The following is a 27,833-nucleotide window of genomic DNA, read 5'->3' as shown; positions in this document are numbered from 1 at the left end:
CCAAAGCCACTGCCCAGGGCAGATAATTCCCCTTAAAAATGACTAAAATTCAAAGAGATGAAAATTCTGTTTTCATTGGTTCTGGTAACCCCCTAGTACACCCTCTCGAGTTCAATGCCTCACCTTCAACTTTTGGTAGGTAAAACTAGGGAACCCATTCTATACGTAAATACAAAACTTAAGTATGTATTTTTATCAGAATTACCAGGGTAGCCATTGCAATTTCAGTAATTTTCAGCCTTAAATTGTTGGATTTTCGAGGGTCTCGGAGGGGGTCCCAGAACTCCATAACGAGAAATAGCTGGAGGGTTTTAATTATATGGTTGTTGATAGTTCAACATACCTATCACACATACAAAGTATGAGCCGATTTGGCCGACCCCCATCTTCCCACCTCTGCCTGGTTTTCTCATGCAATGGCTCTTAAGCTTTGTGTGTTTTGTTGTCTTTTTGGTCATACTTGTACGTTTTGAATTATATATATCCATGATAAAGTCAAGGGTAATGCAAATCCAGTTTAAGACGCAGCGACGCCGCCAGCATGCCGCGTGTCCAATGAGAGGGGGGCTTAAGGGCCTGGTCGCATCATTAAACTAAGGACATTCTTGGAATAGTCGACATCCGATTTTCCTTTTATCTATTTATTCATTTATCTATTTATATATTATTTATTTCAACACCAAATGTACATAAGCAGGGAGAGCACAACTGCATTCTCCCTGATCATGAATTGAGTACAATTCGCTACATTGTTCATGTGTGGGTCACGACACCAGTATTGTACCGCTGGAAAAATCAAATCAAAATTAAATCAAACAAACTATTTTGGAAACTCTTTATATGTGAAAGCAGTAGGCCAGAGAATAACTTGAGACCGGGTCATAGCGTGTTTTGTTTGTTGTTTATATGTTGAAGATGAAACCCATTTTTTACTCGATTGTTCCTTATATGATGATGAGCGCTAATTGCTGTTTAAAACAATAGAACTAGACAAGAAATGTACAAAAATGTCAAAGCAGGACACTTTCATTTACCTTATGTCATGTAAGAATGAGCACATGATGGACAAAGTATGTAGTCATGTTTCAAAATGTTTCAAAAAGAGAGAAGAAACAATAACATGTATTAGATGATCAATATCAGTTAAGCAATAGTCCACCGTTTGTTTAATTTTTAGTTCACTATATTAGAATGTAGGATTGTATCAATTCTTTTTATGCATTTTGCCTCTTATAGACCATATGTGGTCATCTGTGCATTTAGCCCATCTGGGAAGGAACATGCAATAAAGACTATGATTATTATTATGTTTCATGAAAACAATACCTCCGCTTTCACAGAGTAAATGAATAAATAATGTATGAATGGTCGTTAATGAATGAATGAATTACATTAATCTATCCATTCATTCATGTAAAGAAAATCCATCCGTCCATCCATCGGTCCCTCCGTCCGTTCGTTCTGCCTTTCAATAATTCCTTAATTCACGCATTATTCTATTCATCTATTTATCTATTTATCTATTCCTTCCTTTCCTTCCTTCCTTCCTTCCTTCCTTCCTTCCTTCCTTCCTTCCTTCCTTCCTTCCTTCCTTCCTTCCTTCCTTCCTTCCTTCCTTCCTTCCTTCCTTCCTTCCTTCCTTCCTTCCTTCCTTCCTTCCTTCCTCCCTCCCTTCCTCCCTCCCTCCCTCCCTCCCTCCCTCATTCAATTCTAATTTCATTCATTCATTAACGACCATTCATACATTATTTAATTTACTCACTAACTCACTCACTCACTCATCCATCCATCCATATATCCATTCATTCATTCATTCATTCATTCATTCATTCATTCATTCATTCATTCATTCATTCATTCATTTGTGACAACATTTCACTAAGTTACCACAAGTCACCCTGGGAACGAGATCTGATCACACACAATCTGACCTTTGCCCTCGACCAAGCAGCTGATCTTTTCCTGACTTGCTCAACGAGTAACGAGACAATTATCTCAAGGTTTCTCACCTCCAAGAAGCTTGTTGTAGGAACAGTCTTGCTAGTATCGTTAGCTAGAGTACAGTGGAACATATCTAGATAAACACCATGCTGAAGGCGATCATTTTGATAGGCGGTCCACTGAAAGGTTTGTGGTGTTTTTGTTTGGACTTTTGTACCACCCCCCTCCCCCACAATTATGCTGTGTCGATAATGTTGCGTATTCGTGTGTTAAATTTTTCTACGTGGCAACAAGTACTTTATCATTGGTGGCAGTATCTTGATTGAATATAAACGTTGCTATCAAAAAATCAAAACCGTAAATCTATAGGAATTAAAATTTTCCCAAGCATGCTATTATTGTTTATGATAAATAATTTTCTCGGGTCAATGATCGTGGGACCTGAACTTTGATCTTCTCAACTTGTTTACTTCACTATTTCGTCTTGGCCCAGCTGAGTCAGCTAAATTATACCATAACACGTCATCTTACACAGGCTTATGTTGTAATGGCATGCTGAAATTGATGTATAAATTATAGAGCTTGGTTCATAAATTTGGCAATTAACTTTTGTTGTTTCTAAAAGTTTGTTGAAAACATTTTACTGAAGAATTTAGAAATCTTTTGCCACTAAAGGAAATCAAGTAGCAAAGCTGGTCCCAAAATGCAACCTTTACAGATTTATTTTCTATATACTTATTTAGTATGGAAGTCATGAGCCATCTCCAGATTCCTACTAGTACTAGTACTAGTACTAGTACTAGTAGTTTGACATTTTTTAATTGCTCATGATTATTTGATCTTACACAAGTTCTTCCTTATTGAAGTTAGACTAATATTGAATATAGAAATATCAAATACTAATATTAAATACCTAGTGAGTAGGGGTGGATACCGGTTCGGCTTAATAAGGTCCAAGTCCAAGTTTAGGTCCAGAGATTTAGGTTCAGGTCCGGACTTGAACCTGGACCTGATCCTGTCCAGTTGATGTTTTGTTTTATTAGACCAATATTAATAAGCATAGACTCTAGAGAGTTCATACTGAAATGCACAACTATAAAAGTTCTTGGGGAGAAGACTTCCAAGTTTCAAGATAAACCAGTGTTTGATATTTGAATATTGCACTTTTTTGCTCTAAATGCCTTTTTTGTCAGAGGGGAGACTCAAAGTCAAAACACTTTTTATCAAACTAAATAGAGAAATATATTTGTACTTTGTTCAGGTTTTTGGGACTCAGATTTTTGGCTTTAGGTTTTTTGGACTCGGTTCTTGGATGTTATAAAGGTCCGAATCATGATCAGGTCCAGCGAACCTGTATCCACCCCTACTAGAGAGACAATTGACTCGTAACTGAAACAAGGCGTAACCCCGCACCAAGAGACTGCATCTAGCGATATAATAGACGTTAAACAAGGACAACAACAACAACAATATTAGACAAATATACAATGTTACCCCACACTACTAGTATCTAGTCTCTACCAGACTAACCATACCTATAGGAAGAATATTTGCCAGGTGAGTTTGGCCATCGCAGGGTTTCATTCACAGAAAGTGTTCTGATATTACCGTGGACTGACTCTACTGGCTAATAATTACTTTTTCTGCTGAATCCTATGATCCATACGCCTGTAGGAGGGCCTGGTGGAGGCTAACACTAGGGGTGGATACCAGTTCGCTGGACCTGATTCGGACCTTTATAACATCCAAGAACCGAGTCCAAAAAACCTGAAAGCCAAAAACCTGAGTCCAAAAAAACCTGAACAAAGTACAAATGAATTTTTCTATTTTGTTTGATAAAAAGTGTTTTGAGTCAAAAAAAGGTATTTGAAATAAGTGCAACATTCAAATATCAAACACTGGTTTATCTTGAGGCTTCTCACCAAGAAACTTTTATAGTCGTGTGTGTTGGTATTAATTCTCTATGCTTAATATTGGTCTAATAAAACAAAACATCAACTGGACAGGATCAGGTCCAGGTTCAGGTCCGGACCTGAACCTAAATCTCTGGACCTAAACTTGGACTTGGACCTTATTAAGCCGAACCGGTATCCAGCCCTAGCTAACACTATATCCTTTAATAACTCACACTGCTACAGAAGACTGTTTCCTTGGTTGAACAGCCAGTGACCAGTCATGAAGTTGTCTGTGTTTGTCTGCACCTCACTTGTAAACTTGTTCTACTACAAGTTATACAGACAGAATCCTGTGTCATTGTTACTCTCCAAGCAGAGGAGTGGGTCTGGCAGGTTTTTGACGTGTTTTTAGGCGTTTTTGTCGGGCTTTTTACTTGTCATAGAAAGAAACCATGACAAGTAAAAAGCCCGACAAAAACGCCTAAAAACACGTCAAAAACCTGCCAGACCCACTCCTCTGCTTGGAGAGTATGTCATTGTTACCTCTGTGAAAGCGGAGGTATTGTTTTCGGTCTGTGTCTTAGTTTGTCTTAAATGTGTGTCCGTAGCTTTTTGAGTATTGTAGAGTGACATGATATGAGGCCGAAGATAAGGTGAAACCAGAGACTGGTAGGACTGGAAAGTTGTCTTAGCCCTGGTCCAAATCAAAGTTGGTCCTACAGGATGACGTAGGCCATTTTGATTTGATTATGTGGATGACATCCTCTGGAAAACCCAAAAATTGATGCGAGCGTGGAAATAAATAAAAAAGTTGCCTTAAGCTTCATTATGAAAGCTACATGGTCAGGAAGGTTGAAGAAATGACTTAACAGGCAGAGAATGGTATACCAAAGAATGGATTCTTCATTTTGTGGTCTTTCACATCTTCTTCTTTCAGTTTGGCATTCTAGACAGTAGACTGCGTTCATAAGCATGGAAATTCATATCTATAGAATTAGTAAGAAATTCACAATGATAAATTAAACAAGAAATTCACAAAAGCTCTAAATACTAGTAATTCATGGAGATCGTTTGATTATATGTTCCTTCTGAGTTTCACAAGTATTTGTACAGCTGAGTTTCTTTATTTCCATAAGCTACATGTACAGATGAGAGCAGGACAATCATTAAGCTAATTGTAATAAATGATAGGACCAGTGTAAGATAATTAATGATAGGACCAGTGTAAGATCATTAATGATAATTAGTGATAGGACCAGTATAAGATCATTAATGATAATTAGTGATAGGACCAGTATAAGATCATTAATGATAATTAGTGATAGGACCAGTATAAGATCATTAAGGTCTCATTAATGAGTTCTTTTGCCCCATACATGTTATATCACATATTTTGCCTAGGCGCGTTTGTAGGAAGCTGTAGGAAATGTACCAATTTAAATCATTCCATGTTGAGAACATTTACCCTAGATCATGTAAGCAACTTCCCGACAACTTCACTACATACAATTACAAACTGCACTTAGCTACACCCCACAAAAGGCACTTTCCAGCTGTAAGCGCAAGACCGAATCACTCGAAATGCAGCGCTGTGCACGTCCGACCTCGCGAACTTTATAACCTGCAAATTTCTTCAGTTACAATCAATCTTTCATCAGTTTGACGCTTGAGATGAGTTGGGCTGGCTAAAGGGGAATTTCCCACCGATATAAACATAAGTTCATGCAGCCGTTTATTTTTACTTTTAGGGAACGGATTCTTTTAGACTGCACACAAGTACTTGGAGTAATACTAGTACATGAATGATACCTTAACAATCATCAGTTGGGCCACAATTATTTTTTTCAACAATTTTACGCAGCTGTGAATTGAGTACCAGATTTTAACTATTAATATGCGGTTTCAGGTACCAGGAAGTATTTGTGGAGGGAAATTTATTACGTTGAAAATTGCACACAAAATACACATTGCTTGAGATCTAGACTGATATTCTTAACAATTTTTTCTTAATGAGCGGTGAAAACAAAATATCACTGAAATTAAATGAAAGGATATACACAATCCAGCAAAGCTCGACAATATGGAAACTAGCTATATAAGCGCCATGCAATTTAAGATGCAACATTTATAAAGTATGAAAATACATTGTACATTCTTCCGTCAAAATGCAATTTGTAATAAAAATGCATGTAAAACTAAATATGTTCCCCAAGCTACAGTTTGAGATTAAATGAACTCAAGTACCTTTCTGCATTGTTTCAGGTCGAAGTATTTTGTACGTACAGGAAGAACATGCGTTGCTATTGCATGCAAAATGTCACATACTATTCTAGAAAAGGCCAAACCGACAAGGACCCAGGTGTTAGGACCAAGATATAGATGGAAGGGTGGACATTAGTGAGACACTGAGAGTAATCTCTTGTCCTGGTCATAATTGTAGTGGGATTAGTACCCGACTGAAGCATCTGTGGTCCGGTTGAAATATGGACAGCAGATACATGCACGTGTGGGGACAGTTGTAGTGCTTCATAACCTCCGCCAAGAAGCTCCAAGTTCTCACCAGAATTTTTTCACAGCATAGGGGTCAGGTACAGAAGGCAAACTTTGCGTGGCACAAGTCACACACGGAGTGCCGAAGACATGACCAGAGTTCGTAGGTAGTCCAGCATGTTCCCCAGAAAATTTTAGAATTCATATCCCAATTAAGACACTATTTCTTGCATTTTGAGGGATAAAGTTTGTGAAGTAAAGTTTTTCCTCTGTCACAGCCTCATTTTTAAGCCACTGAGGCATATGAACTTTTTATAAGATTTATGAAGGGTCACAAGTTTTTTGCAGAAAGAAACACCCCTACATACATGCTGGTTGAAACACAGCAAGGTTTTGTTTTAGGTGCCGTATGTTTGTGTTTCTGTGTGTGTGTATGTGTACGTGTGTTTGTTCTTGAGTTTGTAGACAGCATAACTCGAGAAGTTGTTAATAGATCCGTATGATATTTGGTAGATGGGTACTCGTCCTACACATGTAGGTGTTTAGAAAACAAAGATCAAGCTCGATAATGGGCTTCCTAGTTTTTAAATGCTTAAGATAAGATAAAAATGATTTATATGAGTGAGAACGCTATTCTACACTACCAAGAATCTTTTTTCTTATTTTTCTTGTTTTCATATGTTGAGGAAGATTTTCTTATACAAAGGAAAAACAAGAAAATTCAAGAAACCTTCTGGGAAGTCTTGCCTTTGTCAATTCGAACACAACAAATTTTGCATGCTGTTTTTCAATAAGAATTTTGTAGAAAAATTTGCCTTAATATAAGATATGTTTTTGTTTGGTCAGATTTGGTATTCTTACAGATTCTTCCCATCAGTTGTTTATTCTTGAAAATTTGATTCTACAGTCTGTCTAGAATAATTTTCTTGAACTTTCTTGGTTTAAGTTAACTTAAGAAAAAAATTCTTAGATGCAATTCTTGTTTGTGCTTAAAATAGGGATTCTTGTTTGTGCTTAAAACAGGGATTCTTGTATACAGAATAATATTCTTGCTGACAGAAAACATTTCTTTGTAGAAGGAAAAACAAGAAAAATATGATTTTTGGTAGTGTACTTAGAGGTCCATGGCAATCGCAGTACACGGTGTGCATATATGTATGTACAGTCCACTCATTTTCGGCTTAACATATCAGCTATATCTTGGTCTCAGGAACCAACATTGCCTGTGGGCCCTATAAATGCTGCATTTATATTAAGTGGTGAGACTTTAACAGAAATCTGCCCAGAAATCTAGAGTATGATGGTGCCGGGAAAAAACCAAGGCAAGATAGTCAGGGAGGGCTAGGGTCAGGGAACACTTAGTACTTGACTTTTTCAGGTACAAATAGAGGCCATTTCTTGGCAAAAAAAAATTAGCTCTACATCTTTTCTAAAATTCCATTCTGAAGAGGCATGAAAAAAAAATCAGTAGAAAAACCTCACTTTTGAAAGTCAATATGATGGCATTGGGATTACAATATACTGTAAATGCATGTAAATACTGGTTTTTATTTCGCCCTAATGCTAAAATGGAGTGTTTGCGGTGGTTTTAAGTTCGCGCTCAGAGCGCTATCGTCACATACTGCTGTGTATACGTATTGGACACAATGTTTGTGATGGCTGTAAGTTCGTGGTGAAACGGTTGCCGCGAAAACCATGAACATATAAAACCACCGCGAACATTTCTTCATTAACAGTAGTTATCTGCTCTCTCTCTATCACAAAAGAATGAACCTTTTAAGCTTGGTAAATTTAATTAAATCGGTAGCACTTATAAATCAACGTAGAATGGATTGGGAAGACGAAAAGTTGCTGATCTGGCCAAAACGCTGGCTAAAGTACAGTACGTGGCTGACTTCAATACTGCCACTAGTACTTAATAATAATAATATATTTTTAGTATTGAGGTTCAGAGGTTGTAGGCACATCTCTTGTCTAGATCTTCCTATAATGGGGTACTAGTAGGGGATTGTTCCATTCCTTAGGGAGGTCCCTGACTTTTGACATTATTTGGTTTCTCTACGTACAAAACCTAAGTTCTCCAGCCTTAAGTAGTAAGAATGAATCAATGTGTGTGCCCTAGACCTATGGCATTCATGGTGTATCAATGCACTCTAACTTGGCTGCCACTTGTCTATGGATTCCGATTAGTTCTTTGAAGTTACTGTTAATGCAGAAATGTTCGCGATGATTTTATGTTCGCGGTTTTCGCAGTGAACTTTCAGCGCGAACTTACAATCACGGCAAAACATTTTGCCCACCTATGACTGTAGCGCTACTGTTGTTTCAAACGTGAACTTAAAACCACCGCAGACACTACATTTTCTTGCTACCGCGAAATAAAAACCACACGGACTTAAATGCATTTACAGTATTTTAAGAACCACAGAAAGTGCATTATCTGTTAACCTTAAATATGTAGATACTAGCACCAGGAATTGGCAGACTTATCTTATATATAGTAACCATTGACCCTATCCCCATGACACTGTGGCAAATGGTTGAAAGTAGATGCACTTGTAGTAGGTATGGGCTGCCCTAAAGGTTCATAAGTAACAGGTTAGACTGCACCGAATGATGTAATCTGTAACTTTGTTATATTTTGTCTGACCCTTACCTCCTCCTTCATGACCTCATCAATGTAAAGCAGCCAACAGGCCGATTGGAGCTTCTCATGAATAAACAAAGGTTCAAACACTGAGCTTGGAGCTTGCCCATCAGAACTGTATTAGTCTTAAAAAAAACCTCCTAATTTCTGTTTTGGAGAAAACAAGAAGAAAACATTATACCGGTAACCAGTTAGAAAGTAGCTTTTAGATTAATGAATTTTATTAGCTTACTTTAGAATAATTCTTCACCACAAAACCACACTGGTGCATACTGTTTACCACAAAAGTTACTACGTATACATGTACAAATGAATACCTATATATATGGACCACTTTTTGGTGATTCCTTAGATAAGAATCCTGTCTATAGTGACCACCTGTCCACAAAGACCAGATCTATCCTGAGTGGTCTTCCTAGGCAGTTTTGAATGAACGAATGAAGAATCATGATTGTGTTTTAAAGCTTATTTTTGTCTTCTATTTTCCCAGGGACCCGTTTCCGCCCGCTGTCCCTGGACCTTCCCAAGCCTCTCTTCCCTGTGGCAGGATTCCCCATCATCCAGCACCACATTGAGGCCTGTCAGAAGGTACATTTGTATTAGTGCATATTGTTTGTCATTTATAGATCTTTTTAACCTTCTCCCTGCTGTCTAAAGCCCCCCTCTCACTGGACCCACGGCACGCTGGCATCGTCGCTGCAACCGATCAAATTGACAAAGCACTCAAGGAATTTCATTGACAAAAAATCAATCTTTTAAAGCTTTGTGTGTTTTGTTGTGTTTTTGGTCAGGCGTGTACGTTTTGAATGATATTCCCATTATAAAGTCAAGGGTAACACAAATCCAGTTAAGGGCGCAGCGACGCCGCCAGCGTGCCGCGGGTCCAGTGAAAGGGGGGCTTTAGGTGGGGTTTATGCATGTCACTCTAAACACTTCCAACCACACCTAAGCCAACCCAATCCACTGACAACACTGTTTCATAGTTTGACTTACTATGTACTTTTCTAGGTTGAGGGGTTGAAAGAGATCCTACTGATTGGTTTCTACCAGCCGAGCGATGCTTTCAAAACCTTCTTGACTCGTGCTCAACAGGAGTTCCATATCTCCATCAGGTATGTTTGTGTTACATCAATCTTCAAGGGACTGCTCATGTCTATGTGGCATTTTCAAACACAACTCCATGTCCGTTCATAGCAGTTAACTTTTTGCTGATTGATCAGACATTTTGCTTCTTCTAAGATATATAAAATAATGCTTGATAACAACTGGTAAGTAACAGTACATGTATGTTCTAATAGTGGCAATCAAAACCCTGAAAAGCATCATGATTTCGATATACATGTAACATCCGCTAACCACTAAACATAATTCCACCAGGGTACATAATTCTGCCACCTTGAAAAGATATGTCCAACCAGATTTCCAACCCAACGTCCCCCAGTATAATAGTATAATTATCTAGAGTAGACTAAATGCACTGTTTTCAAAGTGGCAGATTTATGTAACCAGGCGGATTGATGTTAAAGGAGGTTACTACACGTAATGTTTCTTGGTCCAGGTCCACTTACAATATAGACTGAGACAGGAAGATGTTTTTCTCTTCAAGTCTTCATTATAACATATTTTGTTCTGTTCAGAATCATGAATAATGTCACGACATCCCTCCACCAGGCTTTTAGCTAGGATTTATAGACAAGGGGTCCAAAAATTGGGGGGGGGGGGGTGCTGTGATGCAGGGGTTAGGTGTGTTCTAGTCTTGTTCCCTCTCTGTCTCTCAATTGGCTCTATGGATTAACAATTTCATGGTAGCTTTGCATGTCAATCAGTTTTCATGCTGTCCCAGTGTCTGGTAGGACTAAAAAAAAGCAGTAACACTAGTACTGTAACACAGTACAGTCACATGTGTCTGTAATTCTCAGGGAAACAGGGGTCCTCTGTGCATCCAGCTGAAAAAGAGGGCGTCCAATTTCCTTGTTATTTTAGTATCAGACGTCCAAATGACACATGGACCCATGCCTAGCTAAAAGCTTGCCCTACACCCAGGTACCTCCAAGAGTACACATCCCTGGGCACTGCTGGTGGGCTGTACCACTTCCGAGATGTCATCCAGAGCGGGAACCCCGAGTGCTTCTTTGTGATGAACGCTGACGTGTGCAGTGACTTCCCCCTGTCAGAGATGGTGGACTTCCACAGGCAGAGGTCCCACGCATACTGTACTATGATGGGAACAGAGGTATACCTTTAATAGCTTTCTTTATTTAGACCCCATTCATACTAAGCCTATCATAGCTGGTTGAATGATCAAAAGATTTAACCGGCTAATTTAGCTGGCTATCTTGGCTTAATATGAACGTAATTTAACCGGTTAAATAAGGGTTTTAGCAGGTTAAATTGAAACCACCCAATTTATTCAACCGGCTATGATAGGCTTAGTATAAACGCATTATAAAACGTGGGACTTTTCATCAGCCACAGTGCCTCCAAAGAAGAAGTGAAACCCCTCAGTAATGTTGTATGTAGAAATATTAGTTAGATGCATAGAACAGACCCTTGTTACATTTTCTGCTGTTTGTACCCTTGCAATTAGTGTAGCTACAGGCATGAATTTAATTAATGATTAAATTTTTGATCTGTTGACTGTAACTTAATTCTAGCTGATTTAACGGTCACTAGTCAACAGCTGAAATTTCATCATCGCTAATATTTGATCACTAATATCATAATGTGAGACACTAATGTTTGTTCCCACCATTAAAATCAAGTGCCGTGACCTACTCCATTTTCCCCCAACTGCTATATTTTCCAGCCGCTATATTAAAGTGATTTACAGTACGGTATACTTTACTATCATGATGGGAACAGAAGTATAGCTGAATAATTTCCTTTACTTACGTATGACTTGGTACAGTGAGCATGAGAATTTACACATTATATACAGAATGGGCCTTGCTCCACTGAGGTTGACAACATTACTTTGCAGTTTTATTTTTAGAATCTTTATGTTTTATTATTCATGACCTTTAGCACACTAGAATTGAGGTCGAATACATGTATGTATGAAGAAATATGATACATTGTATATAGAATGCTTGTTACGTTATAAATTTTATATTATATATTCTACAGTAATGGTTTTTCTTCACACAGATTAACAACAGGATTTAATCAACTTGGCTGTCATTGCGCTACAATGTTTTAAATACATGTAAATTGCACATACTTATAGTGATTATTGGAAATTTTAAGTATAGAAGCACTATTTTAAGAAATGATGATAACTGTTGATATTTCATTTTATAGGCTAGCAGAGAACAAGCCTTGAACTATGGCTGTCTTGTGGAGAACACTGACACACATGAGGTAATGGTCTATTCATAAGATTATTTACTTCCAGATCTTACAATGTACATTGTACAGTTACAGTAGTTATAGGAAAACTACTGTAAATGCAGAAATGTTCGCGGTGGTCTTATGTTTGCGGTTTTCGCGGCGAACGTTTCACCGAAAACTTACAACCGCCGCGAATATTTGTTTCCAATACTGTAGCAGCATGTGACTATATAATTTATATAATATATACTAATATAGCGCTGCCGTTTTCGTCTAAGCGCAAAAATAAAAACCATGTGAACTTAAATGCATTTACAGTAGTACAAAATTAATGTAGTTTCCCTTTTTCATTTAAAACCATTTGAAAGCTACACTGTATATTTGTGCACTATTTGTTCATAAATACAAGTGATCACCATTGTGGGGAATATTTGTCATTTTATTTTCTTTCATTATCATATTCATACTTTTGATTGATTTCCCTACTTAAGGTGTTGCATTACGTGGAAAAGCCGGGCACCTTCGTGAGCTCCATCATCAACTGTGGCGTCTACCTGTTTTCACCTGAGGTATTTAAGCACATTGCTACGGTCTTTGCCAGGCACCAGGAGGACCTTCCCAGGTGGGTGCAGTTTTAGCCTTATCTGATAGGGGGAGCCATTGAGCGGTGAAGGGCATATGGATTCTCCTTCTATCTGCAATGTAGTAAACGTATTGGCAAGGACATGGCAAAAAATGACAAATATTCCTCTGTTAGACTTTAATTTACGGAATCTATAGAATATTGTGAACAACATACATGTATGCATACAGTGTTTCGTAGATTGGTCTAAGTGTTGCAAAGTGGACTGCAGTGGTTAATGTTTAAGCAAAGAATTTACAGAACATATAGAAAATTGTGTACAATGCGCATGTATGCATACAGTATGTCTTGTCACCTAGCTATAGTGCTGCAAAGTGATTATTTTAGCAAATAATTTGCCAATCAATATTCCAATGAATGAAGTACATGGTACATCTACAATGATTGTCAATAGGAGGGTGCTGTTTTGGCTTTGTCTGATAGGGGGAGCCATTGAACAGTTAATGAAGGTACAATGATTGTCTATTGAGCTGCGGTGATTCCAGTGGATAATTATCCAATCAGTGGTGGTGGTGTTTGCTTGACTCTTGCCCAGTGATGACAGCTTTGCCCTTGGCAGCAGTAAGGACAGCATCCGGCTGGAACAGGACATATTCCCCATGCTGACCGGGGACAGCAAGCTCTACGTCTACAAGACTCAGAACTTCTGGAGCCAGATCAAGTCCGCAGGGTAGGGAAACTTTCTGTTTTGTGGGTTCAACTGTGTGTCATAATCAACAAAAACTGGACACTGTTTTACCTGTAACAGTGGGGATCAACCGTGAGTCCACTAACTGACCAGTACTGGTTCGGACCTTTTAGCCTAGTGGGTTAAAGTGCGTTGAATTCTCAAGCCGTGCGGATTGGGATCGGCGCGGGTTTGAATCCCGGGAGCGGGTTACTCGCCCCTTTGGGTTTTTACATACCCTTGACTGGCCTGGTACCTCAGTTGCAATGTGTGTGGCATGAGTCAAGGAGTTGTTGTCTTGTAGTTGCAACTTAGTATATTCATCACAGTATCAGTCATCCGTTGCCTTCGATTTCCTTTCCAGCATTTTTGAAACTATACACTGGATATCTTAGTGTGAACATGACTTTATACCGGTTTATGAAGATACATTATACCAACATGCTGCTTCAGTCCACAATATGAAATTGAACGTATACATGACTATTTACATTTTGTGTGTGACAATGATTCTTTACTCTTCAGTGCCTGTTCCTGTGTAAAATTTATATGTTTTGTCCAATTACGTTTCCCCAGCTCTGCCATCTATGCCAACCGTCTGTACCTGGCCCTCTACCACAAGACTCATCCTGACAGACTGGCAGCTCACGGAGAAGGCATGCCCACCATCAAAGGTACATTTCATCTCACCTCTCTCACTCACTATCGGTTTATCACCAGTCCTGTTGTTCCCAGTTTAACCGATACAATAGCCTAGAGTAGAGTGTTCTCCTTGCACATGGTACAGTAGGTCGTGAGTTTAAACCCCGGCCTGGTCAATATTACCAAAGACTTTAAAAATAGTACATACTGCTTTCTCTGCTAAGCACTCAGCATTTGGGAAAGGCTATGGAAGTTAAACACACACATCACTACCAGCGGACTAGCCGCCTGCTGTAGAGATTTGCACAAAGTTGTGTAGCCCAAGGGCTGCGAATCGGAGATGGGCACTGCCATGTGCTCCACCAAGTGGCGCGGGAGGACTTAAACTCCCAGTCTCACGAGGGTTAGACATGCTTGCAAATAAAAGTAGATGTTGTGACTTGATGGCAGACCACCTGAGGTACTGTAGTGTAAATGCATTTAAGTTTGTATGGTTTTTATTTCCCGCTAAGGCAAAAATTGAGTATTCGTGCAGGTTTTAAGTTTGCAGCAGCGCTATAGCCACATACTGCTAGAGTGTTGGACATAGATGTTTGCGGTGGCTTTGAGTTCGGTTAGAAATGGTCAACGTGAAAACCGCAAACATAAAACCACCACGAACATTTCTGCATGTACAGTACCTCTATTTTGTCGGTTAAACCTGTTTAGTTGAGGAGATGAATGTCTTGAGAACTTTTTCTGTAAAGCATGTGTTTGCAGGGACATACCCTCAGACATACCCATATACCCACATGTACATGCACTGTAACTTTTATTTTTTTACGCATTTTGTATTTGTTCCAAAATGCGTTGTCTATTTCATTTCAGGTGATGTGTACATTCATCCCTCGGCCAATGTGGACTCCTCAGCTGTGGTAAGTATAGATGGTGTTCTGGCTGTTACTGCGATACAAACTCTGTTCTTATGCTGATGAAGGTTAGAAATCCAAGTAACTGTGATACGCAATACAAAAGTTACTCACTGGAAAGTTAATCATTCTGTGTTCACTTGGTAGAAGTCATTCTGAATCAAAGTTGAACTATATGTATCTCAACGACGACGTGAACTCTGCCGAAACTTTGCACTGCTTAATATGCTATAGTCCCCTGTCTTCAGGAACTGGTTGCCCCCTTCTCGTGGTGACATCAGCACCAGAGACACTAGACAGAAACACTTATTGACAACCACCAGAACAAGAATAAATAGATGCAAGAACCGTCCAATCCTTTATATGACCCGTCTTTTGAATGAACAGTGACATCCAAACTTAGGCATATGTTCATTGTTGCGAATAAGTCTTGCCTTTACACATTAATGCAGACTGTTACTGATCCGACCACAGTTGTTTTAACTGCATAATTGCCTTTTAGAATCATAATGTTTCTGTCTCTGCCAATTGAAAGTATTATTTGTATAAGCGGTACATAGTTCAATAAGACCTGTACAGCAAGTACGCAATGTACTAACTGCTATGTTGTTTTAGCAAGAAACCTTTCTACTACTTCTACTAACTGCAATAGCCAACACAAAAATTGGACTTACCCAAATTTTCCACTGATCACCTCCAGTCTTTGTCACAGAATAAGGCAATCCACTACTTCTGTGACGTCAAGTTATGCAGAATTAGGCTTGGTGAGCAGTGGATTGCTCATTCCTGGACAAAGACTGGAGCTGATCAGTCAAAAATTTGGCAATTGCAGTTCAAATTTCATTTAAAAGTTACTCAGTCACTGACGAATGACAGCGGGTGCTGTCAGAAATGTCTGACTGTTTACAAAACTTACCTAGACTACATTGTAGTTGCTTGAGTTGAGTAACTTGTTTTCTGAGATAGTTTTTTTTTCATGCATGCAGTGTCAATTGTGCATGTAAGATTATTTTTTAATTTAACAATGTGTAGTTTCATCTTGGCTGCAACTAACCCTTGTACCATTATTCTGTAGCTGGGACCTAATGTGACAGTGGGTGCAAATGTAACCATTGGCCCTGGAACAAGGATACGGGAGTCCATCATTCTGGATGGAGCTACAATCCAGGTGAGCACACAACATGTAGCACCACAGTAACTGTCTCTTTGATTTTAGATGTTCTCAATACACATAACAGAGGCTAGACTCAAATGATAGATCTTTAAAACAAATCTGTTGTACCGTAATGAGAGGTAAAGTTTAACCAGTGTTTTGTAATTCAGTGTCTTCATGTAACAGGTTGAACATACAAATCACAGGCTACTAGTCTAAGAGTAATGGATTTTCAATACAAATTCATGTACATTGTACCATAACAAGTGGCAAATGGAAAGTGTCATAAAATTTAGTTACAAAAGCCAGACTGTAGACCTTCCTTACATACATACATACATAATGATACTTAAGCTTACATGTACATGAAGTTCTGTATCTGCACCTGTATAACTGACCTTCAGTATAACACATACCAGCTTCCCAGGCAAGGGCATGGCAACACTGAACGACCTGTCACATCTAACCTTTACACATCTGTCTTCAAGCAATGTTTAAAGGTATCTAATGAGGATGACCCTACTGTACTTGGTGTACATAGTTTTTTTTGTCATACCTGGACTGCAAAAACGTTCGATACAGCTGTTCCTCATCGTGACTGTGATAATTTTCCGCATCACACGGGGTTCTACTTTTATCACACAGGCTTCCATAGAATATATAGAATGTATTTCAAGTGCGCCGGTTGCACCGCTGTCGAAAACGCTAATACTGGATTCGGAGGTTGGAATCGATGTTGTTACGATTTTTCTTTTTAGAGGACACAAAACTCTCTCAACTTCATGCGCATTTCGCATTGAAATGTGTGTTTTTTTCGGGTGGGTATGACATGAATAAATTCTATATGACTGTATGTACATGGTTGCTTATAATACTCTCTTCCTCTATGATGTCTGTAGGATCACAGCTGCATCCTGCACAGCATTGTGGGATGGAACAGCACAGTCGGAGCGTGGACCCGGGTGGAGGGGACGCCCTCCGACCCCAATCCCAACATCCCCTTTGCGAAGCTGGACTCGGGAGAACTGTTCAGTGAGGATGGCAGACTCAACCCCTCCATCACAATCCTGGGTAGGCTGACGATTCATAAAGTGAACTTGTGTGGAAATAGTTTGTTGCAAATGATGCTTTTTGATGTTTGTATTTTACACTTGTCATTTTGAGTTGTCCTGAGTTCCATGAGTAAAGCCCCTGTCACACATACATGTAGCTGACCATGGCCTCCCGACCTTCTCCAGACCATTTTTGAGAGTTAGTCAGGAACTTAGAGTCATCTGTGGTTGGGAGTTGGTGGGGAAGGTTGCCTATATACAATGTACTAGTCTTTAAAACTTGTCTGCACCAGCCATCTATGAATTTTGACAAAACAAACTTGTTAAGGCCAATATTATTCTCAGCTCTGCAATCAGGGGAGCGAACTGGAGCTAGAATTGGATGGATCCCGGGTTACTCCTAAGTCCTAACCCAGTGATGACCTTGGGTGGGGAGTGGTCAGGAGCAAATTCATAGGAAGTCTCTGAATGTGTGACTGGGGTTTAAAGGAATCCATCCCTGTACATGACGTGTCTACACAGATGATATTTATACCCTTCAGGAATCATGATTGATACCCTTGTTCCCCCAGGACGTAATGTGACCATCCCATCAGAAGTGATCGTGCTGAACTCCATCGTCCTGCCGCACAAAGATCTCCCTCACAGCTACAAGAACCAGATCATCCTGTAAGGCTCGCACCACAGCCAGTGCTCTCGCTACAGCCATATGTTTTTGAATAGATATCGATAACAAAAGCAACAAAATCTGGCACATAATTTATTTCAGGCTACAGCAGTGTTCTAGCCAGCCTAAAATTTTTAACTGTCATCCGAATTTTGGTTGATGAAACATCCTGTCGAGCGTGGACAACGTGAGGCATTTCACCGAAGGCACGACAATCCTAGAGGAGTCTGGGGCATGCCTCCGGGTTAATTTTGAAATCTCCCTCTGAAATGCTATTTCCTGCATTTTGAAGGGCAAATTTTGCTGGTAGATTAAGCTTACTAGTTTGATGAAAACTCTTTTAGTGAAAAATTACATAAACTTTAAGGTTTCGGCTTTCTAAATATTTTCACGCCAATTTTTGTCCGTAAAAAATGACAGGTTGGGCAAAAGTTTTGTCCGTCATAAGTGACAAAATTCATCGGAAAGACAGGCGCTGGCTAGAACGCCGGGCTACAGTCCTGACCACAAAAATCTGTTAGGTCATAATGATAATATATCCCTCCGTCTAACTTTGACAGTTACATGTAGTAAGGTTATCTACATGAGTCAAATTACTTGACATTCAATACCACATGTAGGACTGACTTGTCTTGCAATGGGGACAAGATTCTGAGATTTTACCAAGAAGCCTTTAAAAGAAGAAAATTATTTTTTAGTCAATTTTGTATGGTGAAAAGAATATCAGATACATGAAATATATAACGGTTTGCTATCGGTTTGTAATGTCTTGATCATGATTACAATGTGCGTTAAATGTTAGTATAATTATGATGGAGTCATGATGCCGTTTTAAGGTTGCACTATTACCAAATAAAATTGCTTTAATTCCTGTCTAAAATATCAGTATTTAAATTAATGTATATAATTTTCTAACCTTAGCTTTGTAAGATTACATTTTGTAATACATTTACAATATAGCTCTGCAATGATTATCGTTTTGTATGGTTCCATGATATATGAAAAGACTGTATGATAAGCTTGGCATCTATGGCTTCCATATCTTGTGATAAATCAAGGTATCTGCTATAATTGTAGAAAGATTAGAAATGCTGACATTTTCCAGAAGTCTGTGTTTCTTTTAGATTATGTCAAGCATACACACTACCAAAAATGCTTTTTCTTATTTTTCTTGTTTTCTTGATTTTTCTTATTGAGAGAAAGATTTTCTTCCATAAAGAATTTCAAGAAAATCAAGAAACCTTACGCAAAACCTTTGAATGTTAGATCTTACATTAAGAGTTTTATTCTTGTTTTTCTTAGGTGAAGATAGGATTTCTAGTATGTTTTTTTATCAGCAAGAATATTCTAGAAATGCTAGTCAATCTTTCTTCCTTATTCTTCACACAATATTTGCTTCTTGTTTGGTCAAATGGAGGATTTTACAGAATCTACTCTTAAGATTTTTATTCTTGCCATACATGAATTTTTCTTTAGACTTTCATTTCACTAGGAAAAAATTCTTGACATATCTTGTTTTCTTAATTTAGGAAGTCTGAGAAATATGATTCTTGCAATTCTAAGTAATATCTAAGAAGATGTAAGGATTTTCTTGACCAAATACAAGTATTTTCTTGACCAAATACAGTTAAGAAAAATGAGAAAATCAAGAAACTGTAAAACAAGTAATTCCCAAGTGTTTTTCTGTTCGAATTCCTTTTCCACAAAGTTAAAGAAAGATGATTCCTGCTTTTCTGTGTTATCTAAAGATGGAAAGTGAAATGAAAGTTCGAATTTGCATGATTTCCTTTATTTTCTTAACATTGTAAAGTTCAAGAAGATAATTATTGTTTTTCTTGTAATAAGAAAATAAATTATGCTAATTCAATACTCCCATCATCCTTTGCTGTAATGTTTGAATGTGGACCGTTGAGTTTGGGCTCCGGCTGCATTTGCTTGATGTGCGCTTTAGATCTTACAATACTAGGGAAAGATGCGGCTAGTTTCATGAGGACACTTTTTGGTATCATGTGGGACTCACTACACAACGTAGATGACTTGTTTTAAGTTCCAAAATGCTTCCTCAGGCCAACGCCATCAACAGATATGCTCCAGGTATGTTATAGCCTGTCTTGCATGAAAATAACTTATTTCCCAAGTAGATACTCTAAGTTTTGTGTTTGTGGTTGCATGATACAGCCAACCAGTAATTGCAGAACATGTACGTTTAGTGCAGTTATACCTAAAAGGTACTAAAAAAATTAAAGTATATCATTTTCAAGCAAATGCACAAGCCCCCCTCCCCCTACATGTATACGGGGGAGGGGGGCGATATAAGAAATGACAGTCACTAAGTCTTTGTGTGTTTTTCTAGGCTTAGAAACCTTTGTTGTGTTTGTGGTTGCATGCCAACCAGTAATTACAGAACATGTACGTTAAGTGCAGTAATACCTACAAGGTACTAAAAAGTATAAGTACAACATTTTCAAGCAAATGCACAAGCCCCCATCCCCATGCATGTATATGGGGGAGGGGGGCGATATAGGAAAATGACAGTCACTTAAAGTCTTTGTGTATTTTTCTAGGCTTAGAAACCTTTGTTGTGTTTGTGGTTGCATGCCAACCAGTAATTGCAGAACATATACGTTAAGTGCAGTAATACGTATACCTACAAGGTATTAAAAAAGTATAAGTATAACATTTTCAAGCAAATGCACAAGCCCCCATCCCCATGCATGTATAAGGGGGAGGGGGGCGATGTAGGAAAATGACAGTCATCGTCATCTGTTTTTGTGTGTTTTTCTAGACTTGGAAACCTGTTGGACCAAAGAAGATGCCCCAGTCTCAAGTTTGGAAAATCTTTCAACAATAACAAGTCATTGATTATAAGAAGGACAGCTACAACACTGCAGAACTGACAATTTTAGAAGGACAATTTATATTTGTATGAGCACAGAGAAAATGTGCTTTTATGACACAGCATCAAATGTGAAACATTTATCGAAACAATTGTATTGCAAACTGGTTAATCTTTGCAATCCTTGGTTAAGAATGGGCGTTAGAAAGAAAAATCCAAAACTGTGTATTAAACAATTAGATCAATAATAATAAATATGATTGGAACATGTTTACATTATATTATCATTGGTTTATTAAATGGTATTCTTGATTCAAGACCCCCATCTTAGTTCAAGAAACTGTTTCTAGGTTTAAGGAATTTATTCTTGAGGACAGAAAGGTATTCCTACAACAAGAACCTCACTCTAAGTGCAAGAAACTCATTCTAGGTGTAAGAAATTCACTCTTGAGGACAGAAAGGTATTCCTATTACAAGAACCTCACTCTCAGTGGAAGAAACTCATTCTAGGTGTAAGAAATTCATTTTTGAGGTCAGAAAGGTATTCCTATTTCAAGAACCTCGCTCTCAGTGGAAGAAACTCATTGTAGATGTAAGAAATTCATTCTTGAGGACAGAAAGGTATTCCTATTTCAAGAACCTCACTCTAAGTGCAAGAAACTCATTCTAGGTGTAAGAAATTCATTCTTGAGGTCAGAAAGGTATTCCTATTTCAAGAACCTCGCTCTCAGTGGAAGAAACTCATTCTAGATGTAAGAAATTCATTCTTGAGGACAGAAAGGTATTCCTATTTCAAGAACCTCACTCTAAGTGCAAGAAACTCATTCTAAGTGTAAGAAATTTATTCTTGAGGACAGAAAAAATAAGGAAATGTCAGTGAGGACGTAACAAATATAAACTTTTTCTTAGAATATTTTTCTCTGAATTTAGTATATCTTAGATAAAAATTCTGTGCCATAGAAGAATCATAACAACAAGAAAATTTATTTCGAGGTTTCTAGTCGATATGTGTGAGAAAAAACAACTTGGTCAGAGAAAAATATTCTAAGAAAAAGTTTATATTTGTTACGTCCTCACTGACATTTCCTTATTCGTTCTTATTCTTGCACACAGAATAATTTTCTTTCTGGAAGATAATTTTTCTTCAACAAAGAAAAAACAAGAAAAAACAAGAATGCCTTTTTTTGTAGTGCAGGTACCATCTGGCTAGTAGACAGTGAAGAAAACTGCTATGATCATGTAAAATGTTGGCTCAATGTGTAAAATTGTGGAAAAGGGTGGAGACAATATGAAATTGAAATAAAAGTACTTTTAAATTCTTTCATCCCTTTCTGTTGCCTGAGTTTTTCACATGTTCCCAGAAACAAACCACAAGTTAACTCCAGACCCTAATGCAGCCTAGTCAAATACTGTAATTCACTTTATCTTCACGGTAGTAAAATTACAAGGTGTAAGGAAAATGGATATTTTCCCAGAACTTCAACTTTGTGGTGGTAGCAAGTGATTTAAAGAACTGATGTGTGAAGGAATCAAATGATAAGTTTTTTTCACGGTGATGATAAGTTCATGGTACAGGGGTGACCGTGAAAACAGTGAACATAAAGTTACAGTCACTGTAACTGTGAAAGAAACAAGAATTACAGTAAGCTGGCTGTCATCAGCATACATGTAGCGCAGTTTATCCAAACTCACTACATGTACAACAAGAGTCTTAGGACCCAAAATCTCCATGAAACTTTTTTTTATTAAACCAGTTCCCCCCATTCTATATCGCTCAATGGTATGACCCTCGGCCACCTGTCGGGGGGGGGGCTTAGGAGAAGTGACCCACTTTCGCTATTAATAGCTACTAACAGCTGTTAGTAGTGCCACAAGATTTTCCTCATTACTTATGCAAATTAAGTCCAATTTGCATAATTTGCACTTCATTTTATACAACCCTCTCTAAGCTACAGTCAAACCTGCCTAGGCGACCACCTTTTCAACGCGACCACCTGGCCATGGCGACCGCTTTTTCTCGGTCCCGAATATTTTCCCGATAGGCACAAGTATTAAGTGGCCTGCGCAAGGCGACCACCCGTCCAACGCGACCGCGACCACCACGAATTGGGACCGCACAGAGCAAAATCCCTACCCATGGCAACCGTTTTCCAGCGTGTGGTGACATCGGATTTTGCTGTCGGATTTCGCGGAAATGTTTTTTTAAAAGACCTTGACGGACAAAAATATATGAATAGCATCGATTCCTCCATTAAATGTTTTAATAAAACGTTCCCACTATAAACATTGTTGTTGTGCCCATCGCAATCTTATAGTTTACCGCAAGCTCGTTTCGGTTTGAACTCAATTTTCAATACGATCATGTAGTGCATGGTGTCAAAAAGTCAGATTACAGATTTTTTATGTGCGTGTGTGTACTCAAACGTAACGTGTGAATACGGGAGGGCGCTGCGAGATCATAGAGGCAGACATTTTTTTTAGTCAAAAGTATGACAAAAATGTGTACACAACACGATGTAGTATACAAATAATACAAAGATAACAGAAAATATAATTTCTGTAGGATCTTTCTGTCAATGAGAATTGAACCTGGTGGGGGTCATGCTGTCTAAAATCATATGATTTTCCATCCATCTACGTAGTACACTGTATTTGAACACCTCGACCTGGAAACATGTTATGATTGGAATCCTCTTCATGGCGACCACCTGTTCATCGCGACCATTTTTGCTCGGTCCTCCGGGTGGTCGCCTTGGACAGGTTTGACTGTACCTGCATAGTAAATAACATGAAAATCTGTCGCTCCTTTCTTCAGTTATTCTCCTATGAAGATTTTGACAAATACGCCATTACAGTTCCTGTGACACATACCAGGGGGCCCAAAATCGACCTTGACCTTTTTCATCTCGACACCTACCCACATACCAAATATCATTACAATTCATCTACATGTTCTATAGTTATGCTGATTTTACGCATCCGGTGACACATACATACACACACGGTGACACAAACATACACACACGCTCACACACATGCAAACACACTAACTTTGTATGATTTGCACTTCAGTGTGTACATCTCTGTCCAACCTACCTGCGTACCAAATAACATGACGATCTGTCGATCCTCTCTTCAGTTCTTCTACATTGAAGATTTTTACAAACATGCCATTGCAGTTCCAGTCACACATGCCAGGGGGCCCAAAATCGACCTTGACCTTAGCTTCCTCCTCTTAACACCCACCCACATACCAAAAATCATTACAATCCATGTACAGGTTCTACAGTTATGGTGACTTTAAGCATCCGGTGACACATACATACACACAAACACCAAACACACGCAAAACAGTATATCCATGAAAAAGCCTTTTTTCATGGAGATAACAAAATACAGTAAAACTTACACACATAAACTGTTGCATGGGTTAGAGTTGAATTTTCAGGAAGATGGGAGCAGTGTATTACAAGTCTATCCAGTGTACCTGAGCACTGGTAACTGATGTTACAATTAGATGGAATTGGCTCATTATAATGGATGTGGAAGAAGGATTTAACAATCAGGAGAGGAATTATCCCATGTGAATAATGGTCTGAGTCTCAAGTTTCCAAAAGCCAGAAATATGTGGTGTCACACAGTAATCAGTATATCAATCTCCTTGAACATGGTAATGACTGTTGAACTGATGGCTTAAAATCACCATCACATGCATAGTCGACCTTGGCCTTAAGCTTTCCACCTCATTTAGAACATGGTTTGGAGTTAGTGGTAAGCAAGGTCATCTGTGGTCGAGAGTTGTTCGGTGAAGTTGCCAACTAAAAAGTTGTCTGTTCCAGCCGACTACACTTTTTGAAAAAACAAAATTTGGGAAAGTATAATAAAGTAAAATAATTATTCAGTTTGGACTTTGGATGTGGTCAGAAGAACTTACTGGAGCTAGAATTAGGATAGATTCCAGGCTACTCCCAACCCAGCACCGACCTTGGTTGGGGATTGGTCAGGAGCAAAGTCGTGGGAATTTTAGGCCCTGAATGTGTGACGGGCTTGATACAGGTCTAGAGACTATGTCTGTTGTGCCACTCATTTACTGAGAAAGGAAAGAGACAGCCCTGCCATGTCTTAGTTTCCATCTTTATAGCACAAATTCTGTACATGATTACATAACATTTCATCGGAGTACATGAAATAGAATACATGATTTTTGTCAAGTTAATGGCCCTATGCATTATATATCCCTACTCACATTTGCTAGACTGTTAACATGACAAATCTAATCTGTAATTTAGTAAAAATGAAACATTACTTAATACTAGCCATGTTAATTTATAATCATAGCAGGTTCCATGATGAGTCAAAATTTTTAAACTTTTGATCTGTCTTTCCCATAGACAGTATTGTTATGTAGAGCATATAACAGTTTGTGTACATGTGATGTACAAATAGTCTCCAAGGCCTGTGCAATTTAACCAGTCACATTTTTTAATACTCTCCAAGACATGTTTTTAGGCGTTTTTGTCAGGCTTTCTACTTTTTCATTTTTTTTTGTCTAAACAAAAAAAGATGAAAATATTTCATTTCTTTGTCTAGATTTCTTTTTTTTTTGTCTAGACAAAAAAAATGAAAGATTAAAAAGCCCGACAAAATCGCCTAAAAACATGTCAAAAACCTGCCGGAACCCATCCTCTGCTTGGAGAGTAGTTTTTTTATCCAAACTACTGCATTACAAAATACATTACATATGTCATTTTCTGTCCTCATGTACATGTACATGTACATGCATATGTATAACCTTAACCCTGTTTTGCCCTAAGTGTTCTTGCTTCTGTTAGGAGTTAAGGCCACACCAATTTATTTTCTTGGTTAACGGAATAAAAAAGATGTAAAAAAAAAGATTGGAAAATCAACATGAAAACAGAATCTCAGAGGAATGTTTTTACTTTGGTGCACACAGTATCAGGGAGTGAACAGGGTCAGGTGCAAGTTTTCACCCCAGACTTCTGTTTTCATGATTTTTTCTCTCTAAAATTAAAAATCCGTTAACCAAGAAATCAAATTTGTGTGGCCTAAGAGCAAATTTGATCTTTAAAATGATTAAGCTCATAATTGTATGTTACCTGATTTCTAAGACAAATCTACACATTTAGCTGACTAAACATTTGGTGGTAAGCTTCCAGGTCCATTTTCCTACAAAAGAAGTGCGTCATACTTGTGCACAGTAAAATAGACTGACATTGCCTACCAGTATGGTGGGTGATTTGGATCATACTGGGGAAAAGTATAACAATGCACTGTAAGTCTTAACACTACTGTGTGGCCTTAGATTTTGGCTCACCATTGCATTGCACAAAAGGTACAAATTTGCCTTGAACAGTAACTCTGACTGCTTAAAAGCCTTCTAAACTGGAAGCGTTAGTTTGTGACATAGAATTACTGTACAGAGACAGGACCCTCTTTCCAGGCCAAAAGTCCACAAATGTATTCAGTGTTTGTACCATAAGGAGGTATTACAGATCTGAAGCCCCCCTATCACTGGACCCGCGGCACGCTGACATTGTCGCTGCGGCCAATCGAATTGACAAAGCACTCAACCACTTTCATCGACAAAAAACGAAACTTTTTAATAAGCGTTTTGTGTTTTGTTGTCTTTTTGGTCATACTTGTACATTTTGAATGATATTCCAATTATAAAGTCAAGGGTAACACAAATCCAGTTTAGGATGCAGCGACCCAGCCAGCGTGCCGCGTATCCAGTGAGAGGGGGGCTTGAGTTAGAAAAATGGTTAATCCCAACTGTTAAAAATCTTTCAATCACATCTAAGCAACTGCTATGGTCTGACTTGTAGAGAAAACTCTTGACTTGCATAATTTCAATAACCTACAGGCTTACTATCTATTTACATCATTGTACAATGTTGTACATGTATGTCAAAACTTAGCATATAAAGATGGTATCTACATTAATCATATTCTATCTTGAAGGGCTTTCCCCAGCCTTGTATCCAAACCTATCATAGTTGCCGAGTCTCTTCCGTCCTCTTTGCTATATGCGAGAAAAAGAGATTCGACAACTACAATAGGTTTGGATATCAGACTAGGCTTTTCCATGATTCAATCATTAGGATATAAGGTACATAGCTAGGGATTGTGTTCAATAATTTCACAGAAAACACGTTTCACTGGGTTTTACAAAAAGTTACTTTATGACTCAGCTTTATATCATATTTGGACATACAGCAAAATAAAAAAATGTTATTAAGAATTTGAAATAAAAAAGTACAAAATATCAAAATCAAGCATCCTTATTCCAGCTTACAACCACTGTTCACATAATAATAATTGTACTGACAATAACAAAACGGTTAGTTTCTGCATCCTTTAATAATCTAAATTCAATTATCTACCTAATAGTATTTACATTTTTGTCTACTTTATACACAGACCTAAAGCAAAAGATCTAGTGTAGGTACAAAAGCTACACATACAAAAATACCCTAATTTATATCCACACCAATTAATTTCCTTGTTCTTTTAAAATTTCAAAGTAAAACTTTACCAAGAGGCCAATATGAAAACTGAGGGATGTGAGAAAAACTTGCATCTGACTACATTAAATTTGTATATTCACTCCCTAAAACTGTGAATACCAGGGTACAGACTTTTTCATAAAGACTTTTTCATGTTGATCTTTGAGCTCAGCATTTTCTTTTCTTTTTTTTCATTAAATCTCAGAAACAACAAATTGAATTGGTGTGGTCTAGTCATTAGCAGGAAAGTTGCAAGAAGACTCCAAAGATATACAATAACATTGCACATAAAATTATGTTACTGTCTTATAAGCTAGCCATAACTAGGAAGACAACTTTGGAAACAGAATGATGCATAAAATTCCCTCTGCATTTCTTGATAATATGACTGTACTTGATTAAAAAAAAAAATCCTCACCTAAGTAAAAATAAATG

At 38.1% G+C, this 27,833-nt stretch overlaps 1 protein-coding gene and 1 long non-coding RNA gene across 4 annotated transcripts; both read left to right on the top strand.

Annotated features, from left to right (window-relative positions):
• Nucleotides 1-1,963: 1,963 nt before the first annotated feature.
• LOC136427282 (mannose-1-phosphate guanyltransferase alpha-A-like) lies at nucleotides 1,964-18,094 on the top strand. Of its 3 annotated transcripts, none has more exons than XM_066416093.1 (12): nucleotides 1,964-2,127; nucleotides 9,464-9,561; nucleotides 9,982-10,085; nucleotides 11,017-11,206; nucleotides 12,274-12,333; nucleotides 12,795-12,925; nucleotides 13,506-13,616; nucleotides 14,190-14,287; nucleotides 15,123-15,169; nucleotides 16,239-16,331; nucleotides 17,216-17,387; nucleotides 17,941-18,094. In XM_066416093.1, exons 1-12 carry the CDS (start codon nucleotides 2,088-2,090, stop codon nucleotides 18,039-18,041), a joined length of 1,245 nt encoding a protein of 414 aa, XP_066272190.1. In that variant the 5' UTR covers nucleotides 1,964-2,087; the 3' UTR covers nucleotides 18,042-18,094. The 3 variants fall into 3 exon arrangements, with proteins under 3 accessions (XP_066272190.1, XP_066272189.1, XP_066272191.1); XM_066416092.1 differs by having other exon boundaries at nucleotides 13,482-13,616; XM_066416094.1 differs by having other exon boundaries at nucleotides 1,967-2,127; nucleotides 13,509-13,616.
• A 1,075-nt stretch (nucleotides 18,095-19,169) lies between these two features.
• On the top strand, nucleotides 19,170-21,194 carry LOC136427283 (uncharacterized). Its single transcript, XR_010754392.1, has 2 exons — nucleotides 19,170-20,129; nucleotides 20,821-21,194. It is a non-coding gene; the product is annotated as an uncharacterized lncRNA (long non-coding RNA).
• The last annotated feature ends 6,639 nt before the right edge of the window (nucleotides 21,195-27,833 follow it).

The sequence above is a fragment of the Branchiostoma lanceolatum genome, chromosome 2 (assembly GCF_035083965.1).
Source record: "Branchiostoma lanceolatum isolate klBraLanc5 chromosome 2, klBraLanc5.hap2, whole genome shotgun sequence".
NCBI lineage: Eukaryota > Metazoa > Chordata > Leptocardii > Amphioxiformes > Branchiostomatidae > Branchiostoma > Branchiostoma lanceolatum.
Note: the sequence above shows the minus strand (reverse complement) of the source record. Positions and strands in the feature narration are given on the sequence as shown.